Source organism: Neolamprologus brichardi, chromosome 7, assembly GCF_056152115.1.
Source record: "Neolamprologus brichardi isolate AB-2024 chromosome 7, ASM5615211v1, whole genome shotgun sequence".
In the NCBI taxonomy this organism is placed as follows: Eukaryota; Metazoa; Chordata; class Actinopteri; order Cichliformes; family Cichlidae; genus Neolamprologus; species Neolamprologus brichardi.
Genome location: NC_142110.1, coordinates 24111850 through 24134734, shown reverse-complemented (window position 1 = coordinate 24134734; position 22885 = coordinate 24111850). Strand labels below are relative to the sequence as shown.

Genomic DNA, 22885 nt, shown 5'->3' with positions numbered 1-22885 from the left:
TACCATTTTAGAAGAAACATTGGCACACTTTGAATTTGATGGAACCAACATGTTGTCTCAAAATAACTGGGGCAAAAAAATAATAATTTTGTAATTATTTAACACTTTATGTTAATTGTAATACAAAGTACAATAATAGATCAGGATAAAAAAATCATGAAACTAACTTCAGAAAAACCGAAAGTAAAATAAAGGCCATACAAAAGAAAAGACAAGTCCAACAACATAAATTATTAAGTCCTGTTAAGGTTGGAGACACTATAAAGGTGCAGAGCGTTTCCTGTTTGATTGTCCATATTGCGAATATGCACTTCTCTGTGTTTTCCACTAGAGGAGGCTGTTGCATTTTAAAAGCTGAGTGATGCTCCTCACAAAGTGAGTGGAGAGACATCAACCTACATGTAAAACCAAACCGTTCAAAATCATCCTCACAAGAACTTTAAATTAATTTTACACTTTTGAATTTGCATCACTCAAATGATGCATTGGGCAGGAAAAAAAGGAAAAAGCATATAGGATGTATGACCACGTATATGGGGGTCCATCTTAACCTCAGGCACAGACAATGCAAGAATCAGCCAATATACCTGTTCAATTAAATATTGATGTTTCAACAAATTTAAGCATGCTACCTATAAATCATTTAAATTATATGTACATATGTCAAAAATATTCAGAAAACATGCTTTTGCATTTTAGGATTTTGAATGTAATTTCTTCTACCTAGAGAGTAAATCTTAAATGTAAATGAAATTGAGATTCACAGGAAGTTTAAAATGCAAATTTCCTGCTACAGTTAATTTAACACTTTTTCACCAAACACGTAAGAGATAAACTTGTTGCTGCACAGAGATGCACTGGGCTTGTGCTGGGGGACAATGCCCCAGTCTCTGTGTTCTATTATCCTCTCCCTGCTATGATGAGGTGCTGTTAGACAATTGTAAATTTGTAGACTTGCACAGTTACAACTTAAAATATATTTATATATTTATATTATTTTTCTGTTTTTTGGGGTTTGTTTTTTTTTGGTTTGTAGCTTTTTAACAATCCCTATGTGGCTAAATAATGTAATGATTTGCATGTTTACCTAACAAGTGAAGGACAAGCACGACTCCACTGGGGTTCATGAAGGGGATCTGGCTTTCTCCATAACTCTAATATGATAACCTAATACTTTTTCTATCAGTGTTATTCAAGACAATAATGTACATCCAGCTTGGACCATGATTTAGCTTAGGTCTTAGGTCTGTTTCAATAGGACAGTGGCCCTGTGCCCAAAAAAAAAAAAAAAAAAAATGCCCACAAAGAAACGGCTTCCAAGTTTGGTGTGGAAAAACCTGACAGAGTGAAAGATGAAAACCCCTGACCTAACTCCATCCAGCATCTCTGGGGCTTATTTCTCCAGTGTTGTGGCCGAATCCCTGCAGCTGTGTTCTAAGATGTGCTAGAAGTAGAAAACAGGCTTTAAAAGCAGCAGATTCATGGCAGCCGGTTTAGAATGAGTTATTTAGTCTTGCATGGCTGTAATGTTTGTTTGTTTGCCCACATACTTTTGTGATGCAATATTATAGAGATGTTAGCAGCATTAAGCAGCTCATCAGTGATTCCTTTTTTTAAATATTAATTTTAGGTTTAAAAATGACTTAAAACATATTAAAACAATGAACCACTGTTAAGTTAACATGACTTCATTCCTCAGATGTAACTGCTGAACAATACTGTTTAAAGTGTGAATCCAGGTCTGCCTCGGGCAGCATAATTATGTGCTTGCTTACTGTAAATTAACGAATACATTTAAGAGAGTGGACTCCAGTCTCACAAGCTTTGCTCAACTCTTTATTTGTTTTCCAAGTAACCATGGAAATGGTGTGCCAGGCTCTTGGAGAAAAACAGCCTATGGGCAACACTGGAGGCATTAGACCTTATTTACAGAGACAGAGATACAAATAAATACTAGAGAGGGTTTGCAGGGCACTGCTGCTGGAAATGATTTTTCTGTTCAGCTCTCACTCCAGCTTCATTCTTACTGTATGTATTTTTTTCCACAAAAGTAATCCCAACTGGCTGGTTTCTGCACTGCACATCAATGAAACCAGTCACCGAGTATCTACTGTGAATCATTACACAATTAGATTTGCTATGACTCAATATCACAAGTATAAAAGAACAAGCAGCCCACTGTTAGGTTCTGACTTTCATGGGGAAGCACATGCTAGTGATCATTTTATCCATGCTTGTAAAACTGTAGGCAATAAAACATAAACAAATGCACAATGGATTATATTAAATTTTAATGTGCACAGCGTGATATGGTACAGTAAAAGCAAGGAAGAAAAAAAAAATCATTTCTTATACAAAAATATCACCTTCAGAGCTTTAAAAAAAACATCTCGATTTGATATTATCATCCCTGTGAAAAAACAGCAGGTAGACTAAAGGTGATATAGTCAAAGCGAGCTTAGTGTCTCAGTTAAACACAACCCTCTCTCCACCCCATTCTCACCCATCCACAAATTCACCCATCCTGGGGTGGGAGGTGTTGTTTTAATGCTATTTAGCATTGTGTCCACAGTCAAGAAGCAAGGCCACATAACAAAACTGTAGACAAAAAAACAAAAAAAAGCAAACCGAAATAGGGAGTGGGCACATTTCACCAAACATTGTCTTTATTCCAATGCATTAACCTAAGTACCACAATATGTGAACATCTCCACACGAGCTCCTCACTGCACAGCGTTAATCTCCAGAGTGCAAAATCAACTGCTTGCACTCTGCTGTATTAGGAAATGGAGGAACATGGAGACTTTCATTAGTGCTGTTCACTACCAATACTTTTCTATAGATTAGTGCACTGGAATCATTTTGGAAGTCTTGTCTTATGAATAAACACCCACACAGTACATACAGGATATCTAAACAATGGCACTGTAATCAAGCCTCCTCAAGTTCTTCATTTTCATAGTGTAGAGAAAAAAAAACCTCATTCACTATGGAGCTATGATGATAAAACGTGGAGCCTGAATGAAAAATAAAAAGTCTAAATTTGTCTTACAAAAAAAAAAAAACTAACAAAAGAGTAAAAAAATCAAATCAGGTTCTGTAAGATTCAGACATTCTCTGTCACACTGGAGAAAATTCATTTGAGGCAGAGGCGAAGCAAAAAGCTGGTGTAGAGAGCGAGTGAGCGAAGATACAGGTAGCTTCAGTCAGGCTGTGTCACGTGCGCGGTGGACGGTGAGCTGCTGGCATGGCGGTGCAGGTACATGCAGAAACGAGGGCAGGTTCAGTGTGTCAGACTGCTGGAAAGCAGGGCAAAGAGGGGAGGGGTGGGAGGTCACTTTAGTGGGCGTGTGGGGCAGAGGGAGGGGTGCTTCTGTGCTGCTGGCTCCGTGTGGTTGTTCTTTTTTGCTGAGTCAGACAGAATTTGGCAGCGTTCACTCGTTCTCCCTGTTTGAACCTATGCAACCCCAGCATCCCCCCCTCCCGACAATCCTACTCTGCCCTACAGCTCCAAAAAACAAACACGAGCGTGAGAGGTTACAGCAGATGCTGACATCCCCTCTTCGCACGGATCGATCCGTTTGAAAGGCTCTCTACAAAGAGTAAGAATGGAAGGAATTTACATGATGTAGCAAAATTAATAACAAGACATGGAGCTTGGCTGCCTGCTTGACAAACTTAACAGTGAGAAATAAAAAAAAATACTAACGTAGACAGAAATAGAAAAAACAGGAGAAAACAGCTTTTAGAAAAAGGTGGGGTTAGGTGCCATGTCACAGCACTACTTTACCTTTAAACAACCACCCAGCCCCCACCCCACTCTGGAAAAGTCTCAACACATTTTCCATTTATTTTCTTCGTCTTCTTTTGGTTTTTTTTGGTTGTTGTTCTGACTCCCCTCCCATCTCCATTGCGCCGCCCCGCCCCATTCTTCTGGCCCTCTTTTGAATCCTCCTCCTGATTTGGGATGCTACACCTCCTTGGTCATCCTGACTCGGATGCTGCTCAGGCACTTGCCCATGGCCTCGAAGAACGGGTCGCAGAAAGTGTGCACGCAGATAGAGAAGACGCGGCTGACGCAGTGGATCTCGATCAGGTAGCTCTTGACACACGGCACCACGGCCCAGATGTGCAGGAAGGACAGGATGGCAAAGAAAATTCCCCAGATCAGCGCCAAGGGGATGCCCACCAGTGCCGTCAGCAGGCGGTAGCACCAGTACTTGGTGACAGTGAAGGTTGTGAAGCTGGCTTTCCACACACCGTCGAAGCTGTAGGTCCCTGCGGGTTCTGCAATCACATCTTCAAATTCAACCTAAGGAAGATGAAAGTGGACGAGTTAGAAATTGCTGGTAAAAACTTTGTATGAGAATACAAAGCTTTCGGTGAACTATCCCTGTGTGAAAAATGGAATTTTAAGACACAGAAAAACATATCAGCATCACATTCAGCTGAAACTCAACACTCTGACTTGTTAAATACCTTCAACCCCTGCCAACAGAGTTTCACAAGAGTTCTGATATGGTGCAAATGAAACCACTATGGAAACTTTATCGCTGTCAAATCCGAGCTCATTATTTCCACACAAATCAACTTCACTCCCTGTTAATATGTCAGCTTCGTAGAGTTGGAGGGTGGGATTCTTGACAAGATTTATACCTTTCCTAGCAGCGACTGGTACGCAATCCAGCAGCTGCCCCACCCAATACACTGACTGCACAAATGCTAGCTCTGGTATAAGCTTCAATTTCTGAAAATCAGCCCAGGGGCTTTTTTTCTCCCGTGCCTCCTACATTGGAAATGACCGGACACACAGAAAAAATAGGAAATGTTACTGGTAGATGAACTGTTGGGCTGTTGGGCTTCTGCTACATCCTCCATCTCCTGTTAGGTTTCTTTTTAATAGGAAACTCAATGCAAGTGTGCACAGGCTGATTGCTGGTGTTTAAAGAATGGAGGAAAAAGTGGCATCTCAGTGCTTATTCAACCTACCTTCCTCTCCCGGTCAGCCTCTTCCTAGGCCTCTGAGCTCCAAATCAGTATTTATTTTACAGTTACTTGGAGACTGTGTCATGTCAAAGTAGTTGGGCTACTGAGGGCTAATAGCTGCAATACCAATAAGTCAAGCAGATAATATCTAGTGTTACACTAACAATGAAATGGAAAAGTGAAGTGCTTCATTCCTAGGAGATGCACCATCTGGAAGATGTGACTCCTGTTTACACAAACTGTCTGACCTTGACCACTTTCAGATCTTACTAAAAAGTGATACAGATTTTCTGCAGTGTATTTATTATTGTATAGGGATATTTATTGATAATAGCAATAGTATATGTAACTGCCCTTAATCCAGAGCTGACAATATATAACCTTCTGGTATTTTTTAGATGCAAAAAAATACATATAGAAAGTTAGAGAGCTATACTGGTATAAGCTAAATAAATAATGCATTTCTTTGTCTCCTGTTTAAAGTAGCATAAAATAGAAATTTAGATCTAAAAAATAGCTCTCCTGCAACTCCTTCCTTCTATTTTCTACCAGTCAACTTGAAAATATTTATCCTCAAAAATCTTTTTAATATTTTCACTTTGCTTTTAATCTTTCCTTTTCTTGCCATTATTATGTTACATGTAATGTAAATTTGCAGACTGTCAGTAATCAGTTAAGATTTGCCAATATAATAACAATGTTCCAAGTGGTTTAATATTACGTAATATTTTGTATTACAAATAATGTGATAACAGCAACCAGAGTGCAACTTTTATATAAAATCTGGAATAAATAAACTGGATTGAAGATTCTAATTTTGCAACAGCATCCATACATCAGAAATCTGTAATATAATGCACGGCTCCAAATCACATACCAGTCACTGAAGTTCATAACAGTGAGTGTCTTAGGACTTCATGCCATGCTGTTATTCTTTATGTTGGGGTGAATGTAATATTTTTTACAGTCCTAGCAAAAGGACTCCTCACATCCAGCCTTTTTTTCTTGCCTTGAAACATCAGCTTGTAAGTCCAATTCTTTTATCCTGAAAGCAGCACAAAGCGTCTCTCACAACACCAACTGGCGAAGCTCACTACAGCCTTATAATATAAAACTAACTGCAGCCACAAAACCAGCCCGCCGTCCATTTAATTTTTCCACAGCTACAAATTTTAAAGTGGGCCAACTCGGCGCCAGTTTCCAGAACTTTGAGACTAAATGAGAGCCTTCTTCAGAGAGGCATAAACAACCACAGCAGGGTGGTGGGGAGTTCCTGACATAAAACGGTGCTCTTTGGTGTTTTTCCTGGGTTTTTTCTTCTTCTTTTTTTTAAGTATTGTTATTCATTTGCGATTCTGAGGAAAGTTATCATTACTACCTTTGCTGTAATTCAGGAGAGTCTTCCTTTGTAAGCCACTCAACTGTTAAGTGGGATTTTGGCAAGAATGCTGTTTGAATTTGACTGTCCAAAAGTGATATGGGCATCCCTTATAGAAAACATCTGTTATCCAGTTATGCTAGGCAGTTTAAGCTAATTATTTACATGTTTAAAGTAGGATTAGGGACTAGCAGTTCCTATATGAAGAACATTAGTTCAATAAGCAAATAAGCAAGTCACATTAAGAAAATATCACTTCTGTGCTAAATAAAAAAGGGGACCTCCATTGAGAAGTTTGATATTAAACAATAGCGTCTCGAGGCCAGCGTGTGACCAGTCAGCAAGGCAACTGTATTATTGAGTAAATAAGGTCATGTTCTATTTCTGGAGCTCTGTCTTAAGGCTGTCGACTATGCTTGAATAGACAAAGTGGGCTCCAGGAGAAGAAGGTCCGAGTGTAGTTCTCTACAGAACTATTTGCAGGGTTTTAGTGGTCAGTGTGTTTGATTTTAGGTGGCAGAACACAATGATTTACACATGACTTGTTTTGGATCAAAACACAAGCTTATACCACAATATGAAAGTGTCTTGGAATGATTATTGCAATTATTTGGCGCCACACGAGTAAAAATAAAACGGAATCTTTTGCATGTATTTATTGTCATAGCTCTACACGCTTTGTTAGATTTGCATGCCATTTGCACGGAAACAAATCTACACTGAGTTCGAAAAGGTTTTAATAGCACCTGATGTCTCAGCCCACAGCGGAGTGCGTAGGCTAATAAAAAGCACAGACATTATCAAAACCGGACATGTGAGCTTTACATACAACAAGATCCCATACCCAGAGGCATCTGTAATCAACTAAAAATCCCAGAATGAGGCAGATAAGTAAAAATACCACTAAGAGTGGACCAAAAATAGACTTTGCAGTCCTAGTGGGAGTGTTTCATTCCTTTCAGTTTTACCATAGAGACTTCAGATCTGCTGCCAGAGCTCAAACTTTTCACAACTCCCTCTAAAAAACTTTCTCCAGTGGGGGCATTTTCAGTCTTCTCGCTGCTGGGCCTAAGCTCCTCCTCTCTCCCATATAAAATCCCACAACTCCTCCAGATGGAAAAAAAAAATCATTGCAGGAGAAACTCCAAACGCATGGCAGTAATGGAACTTGTTTGATGTGGCCAGGTGATTGAGGCCAGCTGCAGCAGCAACAGGAGTGCACCTTTGATTATAAGAATGCAGTGTTTGTGTGTTTGTGTCTGTGTGCTATCTAAGCAGTGTGTTAGAATGCGTGCTTTACAGATTTATATGGCAGTCCAGCATTTGAGGGTTGCGTGTGGTCATGGTGGATTGCAGAGCGAGCATCGCTGGAAGGGATTCCCTGCATGTGTGTTTTATCGGGGCATACTGAATGCACGCTTCCACTTGGCTGAGCTGTTTCACTGACCTCAAAGCACCTCAGAGCTGCTGTATACAGCACACTGTACAAACTTATCAATGTTTACTCTCAAAATCCAGAGGGAGGCGATGAGTACCTAAGGGCCTCTCGTTATAAAGTATAGCCAGAGGCTTCTCTGTTGGGATTTATTAACTCAATATGAATAAAAATATAGTTTTTTTTTTTTTAAGTATAATTTATTACAAAGAAGGATTCTGATACTGTCTCTAAGTCGCAAGAAGACAAGGTGTTAAGTATTACTATCAGTTTACTTTGTATTATTAGTAAACATCTATTACTACCAATAGATGTTTACTAGTGCTAGTTAAAAGCTGAAGGTTTCAGGCGTCTTATGTTAAACGCTGCCTATAGCATGTTCATTTTTACAGTGTATGCACATGTGTTGTCAGGTCATTTCAGCAGCAGTCTGTTGGCTTGATTAGCGAGGGGTGGGACAATCGTGAAGCTGCATTCTATTCTGAGACTGGAAGGAGAGTCTGACTCACTGTCACAATGGAGGAGAGCAGGGAGAGAGCAGCCAGAGAGTGGTGGAAGAAGTTGGGATAGAAGCAGCAAACAGGAAAACTAGAGAATGAGAGTCTTTTTCTTTCCAAACCCAGCAACAAATATTTTGAAAAAGTGTTTTGATACAAACATGTGAATTCATCGTGTTCATAGCACATTTTATATAGACTTGTGCGTCATGTGGGAAAAATGCACAAACTGGCAGTGACACACATGCCTCTCAGGCAGTGATAAATTCCATAAAAACAAAGTGTTTTCAAATATTTAATGAGAAATAGAAGACAAAATGTACTTTTTTGGGCAGGTTGTATGTGAAACGAGTGTCATGTAATAACAGAAAATTAAACGAGCACAACATTTTTAATGCATTCCTTGTATATGTGTATTATGGTTGTTTTAATCAAAATGCTCTGTCAGTATGTTTTCATCAGTCAATTTGGCAGGGGATGAAACTTTACCACATTTATATATATATATATATATATATATATATATATATTTTTTTTTTTTTTAAAGAGAAAGGTTATATTCAGTAGTTATGGTCTGATTAGTTTAAATCAGCAGCGACGGGCACTCATTTCTACTGAAAACCATGTATTTGCCAACAAAAAGAAACAAATGGACTCACTCCTCTGACGCAACTATAGGCATGCGGGGAGGAAACGGAGGGGGCAGTGGCAGAATGGGAGGAAAGAAGGGAGGATAAGGAGTGGTGAGGGATCCCCTCATACTAATCGCCCACTTGGGTGTTTCCCTGTTTTAACAAGGCAGAGTTCAGGCATTTCAAAGATCTGACCCTTCCTGAACATGCAGGGAGCTGCTTGACCCCACTCTGATGTAACCAGATGCACCAGCTGGAGAGGAGCACAGCCGGGCGCACACGGCTGCTGCTCCTCTCTCCCACACAGATGAATCAGGTGGCTTGCAGCGCACCACTCCTTTGCCGCTATAACATCTCTCCCTGTGCTTTTAACAAAATAAGTACTGAGTATTTATCCGACGAGACTTCTCTGTTATGGACAGAATTCTACTTTCCCATTAGACAGGCGTGTGCAGCGAGGACTGTGGGAAATGTGTGTTCCAACAACAGGAAATAGGTTATGTTTCCTCTGTTGGAGCGAAGTTGGGACGTTCACGTTTCAAGCCCACTCCACACAAGGGGACTGCATGCCATTGTATCGCCGCAGCTCAATGATCTTTAACGTTTGCAAAGCTTCTTCCTAATAGGGGAAGACACTGAGCGGTAACACTTACACGGCGCATAGCAAAGGTGCGCAAAAGAACTGCACGCGTGTCCGACTCTCAGATACCTTGTTTGACAGCTCATAGAAATAAAATGGGCATCGTTTATCAGAGATTATTTCAGTTTACAGCGCCTGTCATACAGGTAAACCCTGTGTAAACTCGGGAACAGGTGGTTTCGGTTGCCATGGACGAAAAACAGAAAGTTCAGAAGTTACCAGTCTTTGAAGTTTAACTCACCTTAACAACGTCGTCGTTTATGTGTTTGGGATCCCGGTTGACCAGGTCGATCTCTTTGGTGTGGACATCCTCCATTGTTTTCTCGTTCAGACTGTCGTTGTCCATGTCTTTGTTGTTGGGTTTATATATGTTCCCTTGTTTTCGGATAAACGGCGAATGCAGAAACTCCTGCAAGGAGCCGGGGGAGACAGAAGGAGAAGAGGGTGAAGAGGAGAAGGAATAGTGTGTAGCGCGCTGAGAGAGCGAGCGACTGGAGCTGCAAGCTACCAGGCTTCCCCACAAACAGGGATGGGTTTAAGTGAATAGAAAGTAAAGTACCACACCCCTTCATCCAGCCGCAAGGGGTCCTCACCACCCAGACACTAATCCAGCATGTTAAAATGACATACAGTTGATTCAACGTGTAGTCTACCCATGGCAATGGAAACACTTTTAAGAAAAGTGCAAAGGCGTTATTTTTAAATATGAACGAATCTCCAATTAATACTCTTCCTACACCAAAAATATATATTTAGAAAGTAAAGAAAATAACGAATTCAGTTATATTTGCAATGTCATTTGTAATATGTTCACATTAAGTATGCAAAAACTTACTGGACCTGTGTTTGGCTTCTATGATCCTACTCAGTCAAGTTATGGAACCAACATATGGAATCAACTTATGTTATTACGCACACCACACGACTTCAGTTGGCATTAAAGGACAGGGGAGATTTGTGACTGAAATTCAGAATTTTACGGTAAAAAAAGAAGAAGATTTGTTTCCCCCTTGTTTAACGCATGGAAATGTACAGTTTAAATGTTTGTGCGTAAATAATCGGTTACTGTGCTGAAAGAGGACTTACAGGTAAAATCCTCACACCCACATTCTAATGTAAACTGCATCGACCTTCGCATTCTCTTAGCCTGTGTGGGAGAAGTGCTCATGACTGGGTGCCAGAGCGCAAGATAAGGACTGAAACATAGCGCACTAGTTTTCCCCTCGTGAACGCATTTTTTCTTTTTTTTCTCTTTTTTTTGAAGGGGGGGGGGGGGGGGGGGGAATAATCAGCTTCTGTAAGACAAGTAAATGTCAGCTACAAACAAACAACCACAAATGAAAAGAACTATAGCTGAGAGCTATACTGTACCTCTTCTGTCTCGCCGTCCTTCAGTCCTCCTGTCATGCTGTCCTCACGTTTGGAGAGATTAGCACGTTGAAACAGACAAAAAAAAGATAATATAGGAAGCAGAGAGGGAGGCGTGGATGCAAACTGGGAGGACGGGGTCTTTCTCTCAGAGTCCTGTATAGTGAAGTTATTCCTGCCCTTTTTGTTGGACGTGACTAAAATTCAGTGGACAAGCGCGTACGGGGAAACCTCCAGTGTTTCCTCGGATACCGCAGAGCGCAGCTGGGGAGTCACCAGTGAGCAGACAGGAGAGCCACCCTGGAACCTGCTCGGCTGGAGGAGAGACTGACGTGATCTCAGACTGAAAGGGTGTTTGTAGCCTGCATGGAATTTCTTATTTAGGGATCACAGCAGAGTATAATAAGTTTTTTGTTCAGTGAAACGTGGAAGTTAATTGAACCTGGCAAGGTGTGGACACTTGCCATACCTTAGCCTACGGGGAAAAATCCAAGTGGTTATAATGGATAGAGGGAAGAAAGAAATATGTAGTTCAGCTATTTCAGCACATCTAAAGTCACGCCTGTCATCAGCTGTTTCATAAGATCACATTTATATTTTGGTTAGTGAACCCAGTTTTTCAAGGTGTCAGCTTCATCAGGTTGTGAAGTCGTGCTGGCCACTCTGGTCTATTTACATTCTTGTGTCATCTCATCGTGGAGAGACGCCAGCTGGCACCCTGCTGTTTTCAGCCAGAGGGACTGCGATAGAAACAAATTTTAGGTGCGTCTCACTGGCGTGTCAATAAAAGAAACGGGTTGGCACAACGATGAAGTTGTTTTTACATTTTTCAAAGCTGTCATTTGCTTTTAGTTTTAGAGCAACATGCACAGAGATGTCAGCTCTTGCCTTCCTCAGTGTGAAAGCTTATCTCAGTTCAAGGAAGAGCAACTCCTCTTTGCTGTTTATTTTGAGGAGTACCTTATTTCTTATTAACTCTGGGCTATTTACTATCTTTATCCTGTAATTATTCTGTTATTTAATTTAAACACTTTGCTATCTACTCTATCTCCAGGAACTTAATTTCAATTGTTTATTGATGATTGTAGCGCAAATAAACTATTACAAACAAAACTGGTGTGCATTTGTTTGTGATAGCAACACGAATGAACTTAAGGAGCAAGAAAGAAAATAATACAAATTAATAAAAATTAAAACCATTTTTAATTCATTGAAAATTATCTATAAACAAGGGAGGCAAAAATGATTGAAGTAGATGAGTAATTGGGAAAAATGGATGAATATTTTCTTGTAATTAAACAATTGTATTAATAACAGTAATAGCTAATAGTATCTCCACACAGTGGAAGTAGGTAAAGTGATGAATGATTAAAACTAAAGGCTAAAAGCTATTGATGAATTATTACAAGACCTAACCATTACTGAAAAAGTATTAGTTGAACATAATAGCTGAGAGAATATTGCAGGGTTGGACACAAACACAGGACTCAGAAAGCCAGATGGAAACTCAAAAGCAGCTTTATTGCTGAGAATCATAACACGAGGAATGAACAAAGGGAGAAACCTAACTTTGAGACACAGGAGAAAGAAACACACAGTTTGGCAGAAGACAAAGGGAAAGCCAGGCAACATACACACCAGGTAATTACAGAGATAGGAAACACCAGGGAACACAGCTGAATGGAATCTAAGGAGACAATGGGAAGCTTAACTAACACAACCTACAGGAGATGAGTGACTATCAGAGTAAAGCAGGAAGCAACAAACAGTGAGACCAACACATGTGAACTTCACACAGCGGCAGGAGATAACTGCAGAGACGCGACTGACTGAGGAGAAAGGGAACACAAAAGATGATAACAAAAGATGACATAATCTTATGAAAAACACAGACTGGAAAGAAAGGGAAACTAAGAAGCACAAGGAAACATTATGCTGAAAGGACTGGATGCAGAGCTAGAACAAAAACCATATCTCAAAATCCAAAACAAAACAAGCTCACAGAAAACTCAAAACATGCCAAAACTCAAAATGCTGGAACCATGACAAATATATACTGTAAGCTGAAAATATTTCAGAAATGTTTAAAATGCATTTAGAGGTTAAATAGTATAAGCATATGTCTAAATTGTTGAAAAGGCTTAAAGTAATGCATAAATGCTCAAATCTGTATGGAAGTGAATAAATAGCTTTGAACAAACTCACCAGTGACAATTTGATTGTTTTACTCAACATTTCAATAAGCAGGTGTATAAAATTCTTCAATAAATTCAAGTGGAATGAGTTCAAGTGGACATGTTTGAACATGGCGCCATGTAGGGATACAGGACTGTGTTGGTTCCAGTTTAATACAGTTACAGTAAAGTGCAGACGTATAATGTCATACAAGACACCAAATAAAATTATTTTTAAAAACCTGAAGCACTAATGTTTCTATGTTTCTTTGGCGCATAATGTTAAGATAAAAGAGCGCACCAATGAAGGTTTTGTAGACTGCAGTTTGTTTGCATTTTGCTTCATTGTCTCTGCAAAAGAACAAGTCTGGTGTAGGCATCATTTTTCTTCTTGCTTTCATTTATTATGAAGTACTGTAATGCTTTTTCTTTTTTAGAAAGCTATTCTATGAATAAACACCTGGTTAGCCTCCTTGCGTTCACTGGGTGTGGCACTGAAGTGAGATCAAAATAACCAAATGAGCACCTGCTTCAAACAAAGATGTGACTTTGCTGAAGCCTGGAAGAGAAGCTTACACAAACTGCTACTAACACTGTGGAAAATATTAGCAAATTTAAGTAACATTTGTGCAAATGAGTTTGCACATTGTGCGCTAGCATGACTTTGTTTATGTAAGCTGAGGTGCAAAAAACATTGTGAACTGTGGCAAATTTCAGATGATGCAGTTTAAGTTGATGCTGAGAATATTAAAAACACTTAATTGCCACTCAGAATACTGAGAAGACAGAATCTCAAACTCATCCAGCACCAGTGCCAGAGGTAAAAAGTCATGAGGATATGGAACAGCAACTGGATTCATTACACATTAGTGTCAATTGCTGAGAAATTACAAGCAAACTTATTATAATTTGCATTTGCGCAAAATTAAGTGGAAACAATACTAATAGAAATTCTTGAGTATTAGGAAGGAGTTAACTGTGATAGGAGAATAAACATAGCCATAAGGGTATCAGGTCAATGCAGGATCATTTTTTAAATTATTGCTTTTTTAAACATATATGAAATGAAATTTTTACATTGCATCATACGCATAGGGCAGCAACAGCAGTGTGGTGCTTAGCACCATTACCTCAGAGCAAGAAAGTCCTGGGTTCAAATCCAACAGCCAGGTGGGGCTTTTCTGTGTGCAGTATGCATGTTCAACTCCATATGTCCCTGTGGATTTTCTTCTGGGTGCTCTAGCTTCCTTCCAGAGTCCAAACAAATGCAATAAGTGGTTGTAGTTGCTAATATGAGCATCAGTGCTTATCTGTCTTTACACTGCTTATGTTCTGGGTTGATTTAATCCACAAAGAACAAGAGTTGGAGGTCAAAAGGTCAAAGTGAAGAAACCCTTTGGCTTGTTTTAGGCACTGGTTGCTGGAACACGCCAGAAAACAATTTCACTGCATTCAGACGTTCCTTTAATTTCCTTGTAGTTATACAATAATACAGCGTTCTGTTTCAGGCTGGGCTGTGATTGGCTAGCTGAAGCTATTTACCAGACAAAAAGAGAAATGCCAGACACAACAGCTCAACTTGCACCTCAAAATATTTTATAATTTGAAAACTCATCTTTAGATGGACAGAGTTCAAGAGAGAACTGTGTTTGAGTCTCTTCATTTGGTCAAAGGGGAACATCATGAATGTCTGGATAAGAGAACACTCTTCATAAAACAAACAAACAAAAAACTTCTGTGTAGCATTATTAGTGTTAATGCCGTTAATCTAACAGCTAAAACCTCAGGTCATGTTCCATCAACGCACAGCTCATCTTTGTATAGGAAAGTGTGTTATGAAATCTCAGCAAAGTGATTTATGAGACTATTTTGGCACTCACCTGCACATCACAACCACACTCATCTTCTGTGACAGAAAGAAAAAACCACACACAGAAGAATTACCTTAAGGAAAAAAAAGATCTTTATTTTTGTCATGAAGGACATATTTATTGTTAAAATAAGAGTTTCATTCCAAAATGTGTCAATGTTGTGTAAAACAGTAACCAGAAAAATTTAAATCAAACTCATAAAAGTAGCATCATTACTGTTAAAGTAAAGTAGTTTAAGTAGTTTTACTTTAGTGACAAGTGAATACCTTACAGTATTATAACCTTTTTGTCTTTAATGAATATATAGCCTGTGCTAGAATAAAAAGCCCAGATGAAATGTTGTGGTTTCATGCTGCTGCTGCACACAACTGTCTTCCACCTTCAGTTGTACAACTCTACTTTAATGGTCATCCAAGAGCTGACCACAAAGCCCAACAAAATGCATTGAAACAAAGCATTGCATCATACAGCGTTTAGCTTTTTGATTTAAATGTTCAGCAGGTTAGCCAGCAGTGCAACCACCAGTACATGCCAATGTAGCTTTTATTTCAACTGATTCATCTTCCTTGAAAAATCTGAATTGTGATCTACTATAAACTTAATTGCACTGAACAAGTTTAACTTTTGTTGTGTGTCCATTTCGGATGAACCCATTTTACTATCTCCAACAAGAGACTACAACGTTAGCGACTAGCTTCTAATGAAACTATAGCATCTACTTAAAAATTCTGATATTTGTTACAAGACTACAAAGGACTGCAGAAACTCGAATATGTGGAAATGTTGGTCAGTGTCACCTGGATGTAGCATCTGTTTATAACATGAGCCACAACAGTGAGATAATACAGTATGTGAGAGGTATACAGGCGTTTTAGCTTGCTGTCAAGTTTTTCAGACTTCAAACAGTAAAAGCAACTAACCAAGCAACAACATACACATTCTCATCCCGAGGCACCAAACAGGAGGTATAGCTGGAAATGTATACCCATCACTCACTGCTTGGTAGTGTAAAATTATAAACTAAAGCTCTGAAGATCAGTCCAAATGGCAGCAAATGACCTAGCGTTTCCTTAGTTGGAATCCTAGTCAGGTATTTTTATGAGAGCTGATGCAAAACCTTAAAGGCTATTTTGAATTTTCAGTGTGATAATCCATCCATCCACTGCAGGGTGGAAAGGTTCTGGAGTCTATCCCAGCTGTCATAGAGTGGGAGGCAGAGTACAGCCTATAAATCACCAGTCCACCCCAGAGCTAGCACAGAGACATACAGTCATCCAGGTGTATTCAAACCTACAACCAATCTAGAACCAGTAAGCAACTCAACATGCATGTCTTTGGGCCGTGGGAGGGTGCCGGGCACCTGGAGAGAACCCACGCAGGCACAAGGAGATCATGCAAACTGCATACAGAAAGGCCACAGTTGGCCAGCAAATTCATATCTCTTGCAGCGATGCCACATTGCCAGCCACTGTGCTTCCCTGTATGTTGTTACAAAAGTAGTCACAGATTTCTAAAGAAGAGGAAATATAACATTACTCATTACTGGAATGAACATATGTTGTTCAGTTCTGTCAGTGGCTTTGACAGAAATAATTTCTTTTGACGGTCTGGGAATGAGAAGGGATGTGCGGACTATACCAAAGTTTGGTTTTAGACCATGAGTGTCTAAGGTGGGTTTGCACTTGACAGAAGTGCACAGTGAAAACAGTACAAAAGCAAACAGACATATAAGCATGTACCTGACACGCAGACCTGACTGCTGCACTGATGCTCTCAATAACACATTTTAAACTTTGGACTGTGCAGATCATTGCAAGTAGGAGCTGTGCAAGCTTATATTTCAAATTAAACATTTATCAAAACCACTCCAAAATGGTAAAAATCATGTCATTTTTTAAATGAATTCCAGCTGTAGAAGTATTCCAAATCCCAGCTCACTAAGCTGCTGTGCTGCGGTAAACAGAGCTTATCCAAAATGCATGTACCACAGTCTCACTCAGCTCAACCAAGGCTTCAGTCGAATGAAATACGGAACTCCTTCATCACACTGTAGTAAAGTCTTTTGATGTCAGTGTCTGTCAATCAAGAACTAGTTGTCCCATAAATAATAAATTAGAAAGGCCCCTCTAAAATGATCTACAATCCTGTTTATATAACATAATTAAATAACTGTATGCTCCATACATAAGCAAATGCCCATTATTATTGCTGATACAGTAAAATAAGGCTGCAAATGTGCAACAAGCTGCTTCATAGCACTTAATATTCCAATAAACTGCTCTTGAGCAAACTATTCGGTTCATTACACTAAACTTCCAGCTGAATGCTTAATATTATACACAATATATATAGATAAAAAAGCAAAAAATATTACATCTCTTAGCAAGTCAGCAATATGTTAGGTTGAACAGCAACAATTTTTACAACTCTGCCACCCGCAAAGGAATGGAATGACAAACATTTTTTTTGGTCACAATCAGCAAAACAACTCCATTTTGGGTGGTGCACACAAGCTGTCCGCAAATATATGAGGGTTTCATTAGATGACTGCATGTGCAGATTTGCTTATTTGCAAGTCATGTTATTTGCATCGTGTCTTTGCTTGATACACTGAAAAGGGTTAGTGAAATATGTTCATAGCATATCTTAAATTTCTAATTTTCTAATGTTTTAACCTTGTTTCAGTCAGACTGAACACAGGTGTGTTTTTGCTGTTTCAAACCATGTGGTTCATTTGATGTGTTCTGAGAAAAAGCAGATCAGATTATATGTTTGACAAACTTAGCCCTCATGGCCACATTTTTCAAAAAAAAAAAAATCTACAGAATATTACTTTGCAATAACATCCACCAGGATATCATACTTCACTTAGAGCTGATGTATCCTACTCGCTTCAGTCACTCTTTCATCACTGACTCCAGTCCCCCCGGCACATTTCTTTCTCCCCAGGGACAGAAGTTTCAGTTTTCTGTAGCCTTGACTTGAATGGAGGACAAGATTTTCCCCATACTGTGGAAAAGCGGCGTTACGAGAATGTCCATCAGACTCCTCCACACAATGTGGATAGACGGTAAGAGCATCATGAAGCTCTGGATCATAGGCATCACCACCCTGGAGGAAGAAGGTCAGAGGGTCACTTTTCTAGGCATGGAGGTTTCATCACAGATTTCTGTTTTAAACTAATGTCTGGTATTTGTGTTGCCAGAACAGTTGCTCTTGTTATTGTCTCATCTGTTAAAAAAGTTTATAGGTCCTGTCTAGAAAAAGATGAAAGATGGTCATCATACTGCATTTTGAAGTTTGTTTCAGTGTATTGTGAAGCTATTTCCTCCCTTGGAATAACAGCCCCTGTGTATGGTCTCCCACCCAAACATTCCTGCCCTGTTCTGGTGATGCCTACCTGTGCCTGACTTTCTCTTAAGCTTATAAGCCCCAAGAGAGCTCAGTTAGGTGAAAGGTCATGTAAAAATTACTCTACAGTGCTCCGTGCACATCTAAAGAATGTCCCACTCTGCTCTGAAAACAGGCTCCAAATGCTGCTAGAGCTCCCTCTAACTGACATGGGACATAGGACATTTTTTTCCATCACTACTAGGGGAACTCAATGTTCCTCACAACTTTCCATAAGGTGTTCATTACTCCACATAAAATGTTGTTTCATCAAATAGACTCTTTGGGTTTTGGTTGAAGCTCATGAGCGCTAAAAACTATTTGTCTGCAGCACCTGGGTGCTGCAGACAAATAGAGCTGACATAAGCATGACATAATTTTCCAAATATAAGAACAAATTGCTGACATAATGTTTCAATGTCACACTGGATATGATGTTGACTGTAAAAATAACCTGTGTCAATGTTTGCCTAAAGAGCAGAACAAATATAGTGGAAAGGAGTTCATAATGTTGATGCAATGATCTAAACAAGGTAAACAGAATAAGGTAATAATTAACGCTCTTGAAAATGTTGATATTTTGCATACTAGTTAATCTTTATGAATTAAGATGTCTTCTCTACAAATATTCTACTAATCTACTGTAAGTTCACTGCTTCTCAACATTAACTTGTTACAGTGGGATCATTCGTGTGTTCACATATTGTTGTCTGAAAATACTGTTTAGCACAACATCGGGACCTTGCTGCCTGAGAACAACTCCTTACCAGATGTGAACACAGCTGAGCACTCCAAACACTATCCCGAGGATGAAAGCCACGGGCACAGCAAGTAGAGTAGTCAACAGGCGGTAAAAGCCGAATTTGACCAGCTCAAAGGTGGCGTTGCTTCCAATCCACACTCTGTCAAAACTGTGTGTGGAAATGGGCTCCGCGATGACATCTTCAAAACCCACCTGTTAGGTCACAAAAGTCATAGGGCAAGCAATAAAAACATAATCAGTAAACCGAGGCAGGAAAGTGTTTGAATGTGATGGATTAATGCGCAGGCAGCGACTTCCAGGTATTCATACTGCAGATTAACAATCTTGCTGGACTACAAAAAGCATCCAATAATAGTGCAATAGGCTATACAAATAATTCATCTGGACAGCCTTCACCGTTTGTAGTTTCAATTTCAAAGTATCACCCAACACATCGCACAGACTTTACCTTCAGATGTGGGTTGATATCGTTTGGATCTCTGTCGGGTGACGCTGTATACACTTTCCCCTTGTTCGATAGAATGGGCTCTATTGATCTGTTGAACTCATCTTCGTCCATAATTATGCTGGTATCCAATTTCTCCTTCTCTAAACCCATTTTGTCGAGTCAGGCCGGGAGACGGTGCAGGGAGAGCGGCTGGTGACGGTGCGCTGTGCGCTGTGCGCCGGACTCAGTGGCACCCCGCCCCGTACGGAAGTCAGCGCAGCGTGGAGCAGAGGAGACACAACAAGCCCAAAGTCACTTCCCTGGAGCATTTTAACATTCTAGCAATGAGAGACGCCACTGTGCACTTTACTGGACTTGTATCATGAGCCATTGAGTCCCAACAGTCCTCAGGGTTAATTACTGGCTAAACAAACTAGCCTTTTATAGACATGTGATTGAGTGCGATTATTACACAGCCTGCAAGGCTTCTCTTCTCACAGCCCCAAAACTCATATTTATATATATATAAAAGGTTTGTTATTTGTGAAGTTTTTCTAAAACAAACAGCAATGCTTTGGGAAATGAACCCACCTACATTCCATGTCTGCTTTGCTCCAGGCCTTTTATTTTGGAAAGGTACACCGAGATGTTTATTGCCACAATAATTTGTAATGTACAAAGCCTGGTTATTATTGTTGAGCACAATATTCCACCTGTTGAGCTGATTTACCACATATTTTCTCTTTTGGTTTTTGGTCTGCATAGATTTATTGCCCTCTGACTCTTTCATGCTCTGAACCCACCAGCCAACATTGTTAGAATAACTGCAGGTCTTCAGATGTCTAAAGAGGAACAACAACAGGAAGACATTCTCCTCAGGCTGTTGGAGAAGAATTCGCTTCTGAAGACAAAAGTTTTACAACTTCAGAAAGTTGGTTAGGGTTAACTTTGAGTCATTTTGTGATGCTGCTAAACTGCAGTTAAAATATGAAGATATGGTTATCGAATCATAGGACAAGAGGGTGGTAGTAGCTCAAGAAGGAAAACAAGTCATCTACTAATTGTATGGTTGGTTCTTCAATCCCTGGCTGCTCTAGTCTGCATGCCAAACAGCTAGATATTAACCAAGTTGCTCTCCAATGCGTCCATCAGTGTATGGATGTGTGTGAATATTAGTTAGAAAGCACTTGCATTAAAGAGACAAGTTGACCAAAGCAGAAAAGTGCAGTCTGTTTACACACTTGTGTTTTCAGGAGTTAGTAAACATGACATGTGATTTCAGTTTTCTTAAACAGTTCAGTGTGTTCAGTTTGCCATATCTTCAACCGTGAAAATATCTGAATGTTTGGGAAAAGAAACATTTAAACCCAACTAAATGTTAATATTTAGGATACGAAAGACATGAAATTACGCTACTGTATCAGTAGTAGCATTGTACATCTACCAATGAGCTTTCAGCAGAAACTGAGACAGATTTGATTGTTTAATCTCTCCTATGCACTTATCTCTAAAAAAAGTATTTTTCTTTTCCAAGGATGCAATCAGCTAAAGTCCTGTAAGAACAAGATTATTACTAGTGCCTTCTAAACTGCTAGAGAAAACAAAACATGCTCTGGAGTGGGCTGGGAAAAAAAATACAGAAAAATGTGTTATTTACCAATAAATGTCAGACAGTAGTGGCGATAACAGAAAGGTATATTATATACAGGTATATATAGAAGACAAACTGAAGACAGAATGATACCAAAGTGTATTAAAGCCAAACCCAAAGTAAGCCACAGTGTTGGCAATATTGAAGTTTGGTAGTGTTTTGTGTCCTACTGAGTCCTATACCTGCAATGAATCGACACCACTCTTACCAAAGAGAAGTGGAACTTTTTTGTCCAAATACCTACTCCACCCTCTTCTTTGTTGTGGAAAAAGGATTACTATTGCAGGAGTCACTTGATGACCAAAGAAGACTAAAGAGTGCTGACTGTGGTGGACTCTCCTCTACAGTCACTTAACCGCAGCTTCAGTAAACAAACCAAAGATTTCTGAAGGTCATTGGAAAATTGACAGATCGTGCTGTGATAGCATGGATTATGTGATTTTAAAGGGGTAAACAAATGAAATAGAATATATTGCATATATGTTCAATGTGATAGTATATGAAGGATAGGTATGCTGTAGTTTTTGCAAACAGGAACAAAACACATTACAATATAAATAAGGACAAAAGGTCAACATAAGCTGCCTCAAACACAGGTGATGCACACCAGCCTTAACAAATAAAGGATGGGCTATTCCTAACTCCCAAACAGCTCCCTGCTTCTGTTAGCCTAGGAGAGGATGCAATCACATGACTGAACAAGGAATGCTGGGTAATGAAGTTTCATTAACATAACAGGTACTTTTCTACATCAGTTGCAGGACTGTTGGGAGAGGGACTGTGTCCAACAGTCCTGCAATCACACATTCCTGTGTGATTGATGATTCTAGCTGCTCAACAGTCCTGGGTCTTCTTCTCTTAATTTTTTTTTATAGTTGAGGAAAGTTTCAGCACCCGAACTCTTCTACTATGAAACAATGCTGTTGTAAGAGATGCAAGATGGAGTTTAACATTGTGTTGCTGAAAAAGATGTTGTCTGGAAGGGAGTATATGTTGCTCTAAAACCTGTATGACTTTTCAGATGTTCAAGCTTCCAATTCCAATTCCATAGGAACTTCTGCCATCAGAGATGCAGCCTTTAAACAGCCTTTAACCAGTGAAAACAAGTTGGATGGTCTGTTTCCTTTTGTTTAAATTAGCTTTGGCCCAGTAAAGGTGATCATTTCTGGATCATGGTCACACATGACTCATTCTTTGAGATTTAACCGCAATTTGTCGATGGTACATGCACTGTGTTCACAGACAAAGTTTTCTGGAAGTGTTCTGAAGCCCTCGCACTGATTTCATACTAGTTTTCTATTTTCTGTTGTGAATAAAAATGGGTTAATGAAATTTACAAATCATTGCATACTGTTTTTATTTACATTTTACACACTTTACACACATTTTAGCTACTTCTTTGAAAATGGGGCTGTACTACAGTAGAAAGCTAAACTGTTGACTGCCTGCACTTTGCATCTCATTTGTTAATGGGTAGGTGCTGGATCCTGCCTATTGGTGGGCAAACTAAACAACAACATGCCTTGTTTGGAGACCTTGGCCTGGAATTTAAACAGAGGGACAAAAAAAATCTAGGTCATGACAGTGTCAGACAGCAAAGCAGAAACACATCAGGCAAAACAGAGGGATGCTGAGCATTCAGAGCAATCAAAGTGATCCCTGGCTCTGGGCAC

The 22885-nt window shown here is 39.6% G+C and overlaps 2 protein-coding genes across 2 annotated transcripts; both read right to left on the bottom strand.

Annotated features, from left to right (window-relative positions):
- Positions 1-2273: 2273 nt before the first annotated feature.
- Positions 2274-11122, bottom strand: cav1 (caveolin 1). The gene is made up of 3 exons (XM_006782317.2): positions 10940-11122; positions 9810-9977; positions 2274-4312 (listed from the first exon to the last, which is right to left on the bottom strand). Exons 1-3 carry the CDS (start codon positions 10973-10975, stop codon positions 3971-3973), a joined length of 546 nt encoding a protein of 181 aa, XP_006782380.1. The 5' UTR covers positions 10976-11122; the 3' UTR covers positions 2274-3970.
- Positions 11123-15053: 3931 nt separating this feature from the next.
- cav2 (caveolin 2) lies at positions 15054-19793 on the bottom strand. Its single transcript, XM_006782318.3, has 3 exons — positions 19583-19793; positions 19139-19326; positions 15054-18092 (listed from the first exon to the last, which is right to left on the bottom strand). Exons 1-3 carry the CDS (start codon positions 19730-19732, stop codon positions 17942-17944), a joined length of 489 nt encoding a protein of 162 aa, XP_006782381.2. The 5' UTR covers positions 19733-19793; the 3' UTR covers positions 15054-17941.
- Positions 19794-22885: the final 3092 nt, after the last annotated feature.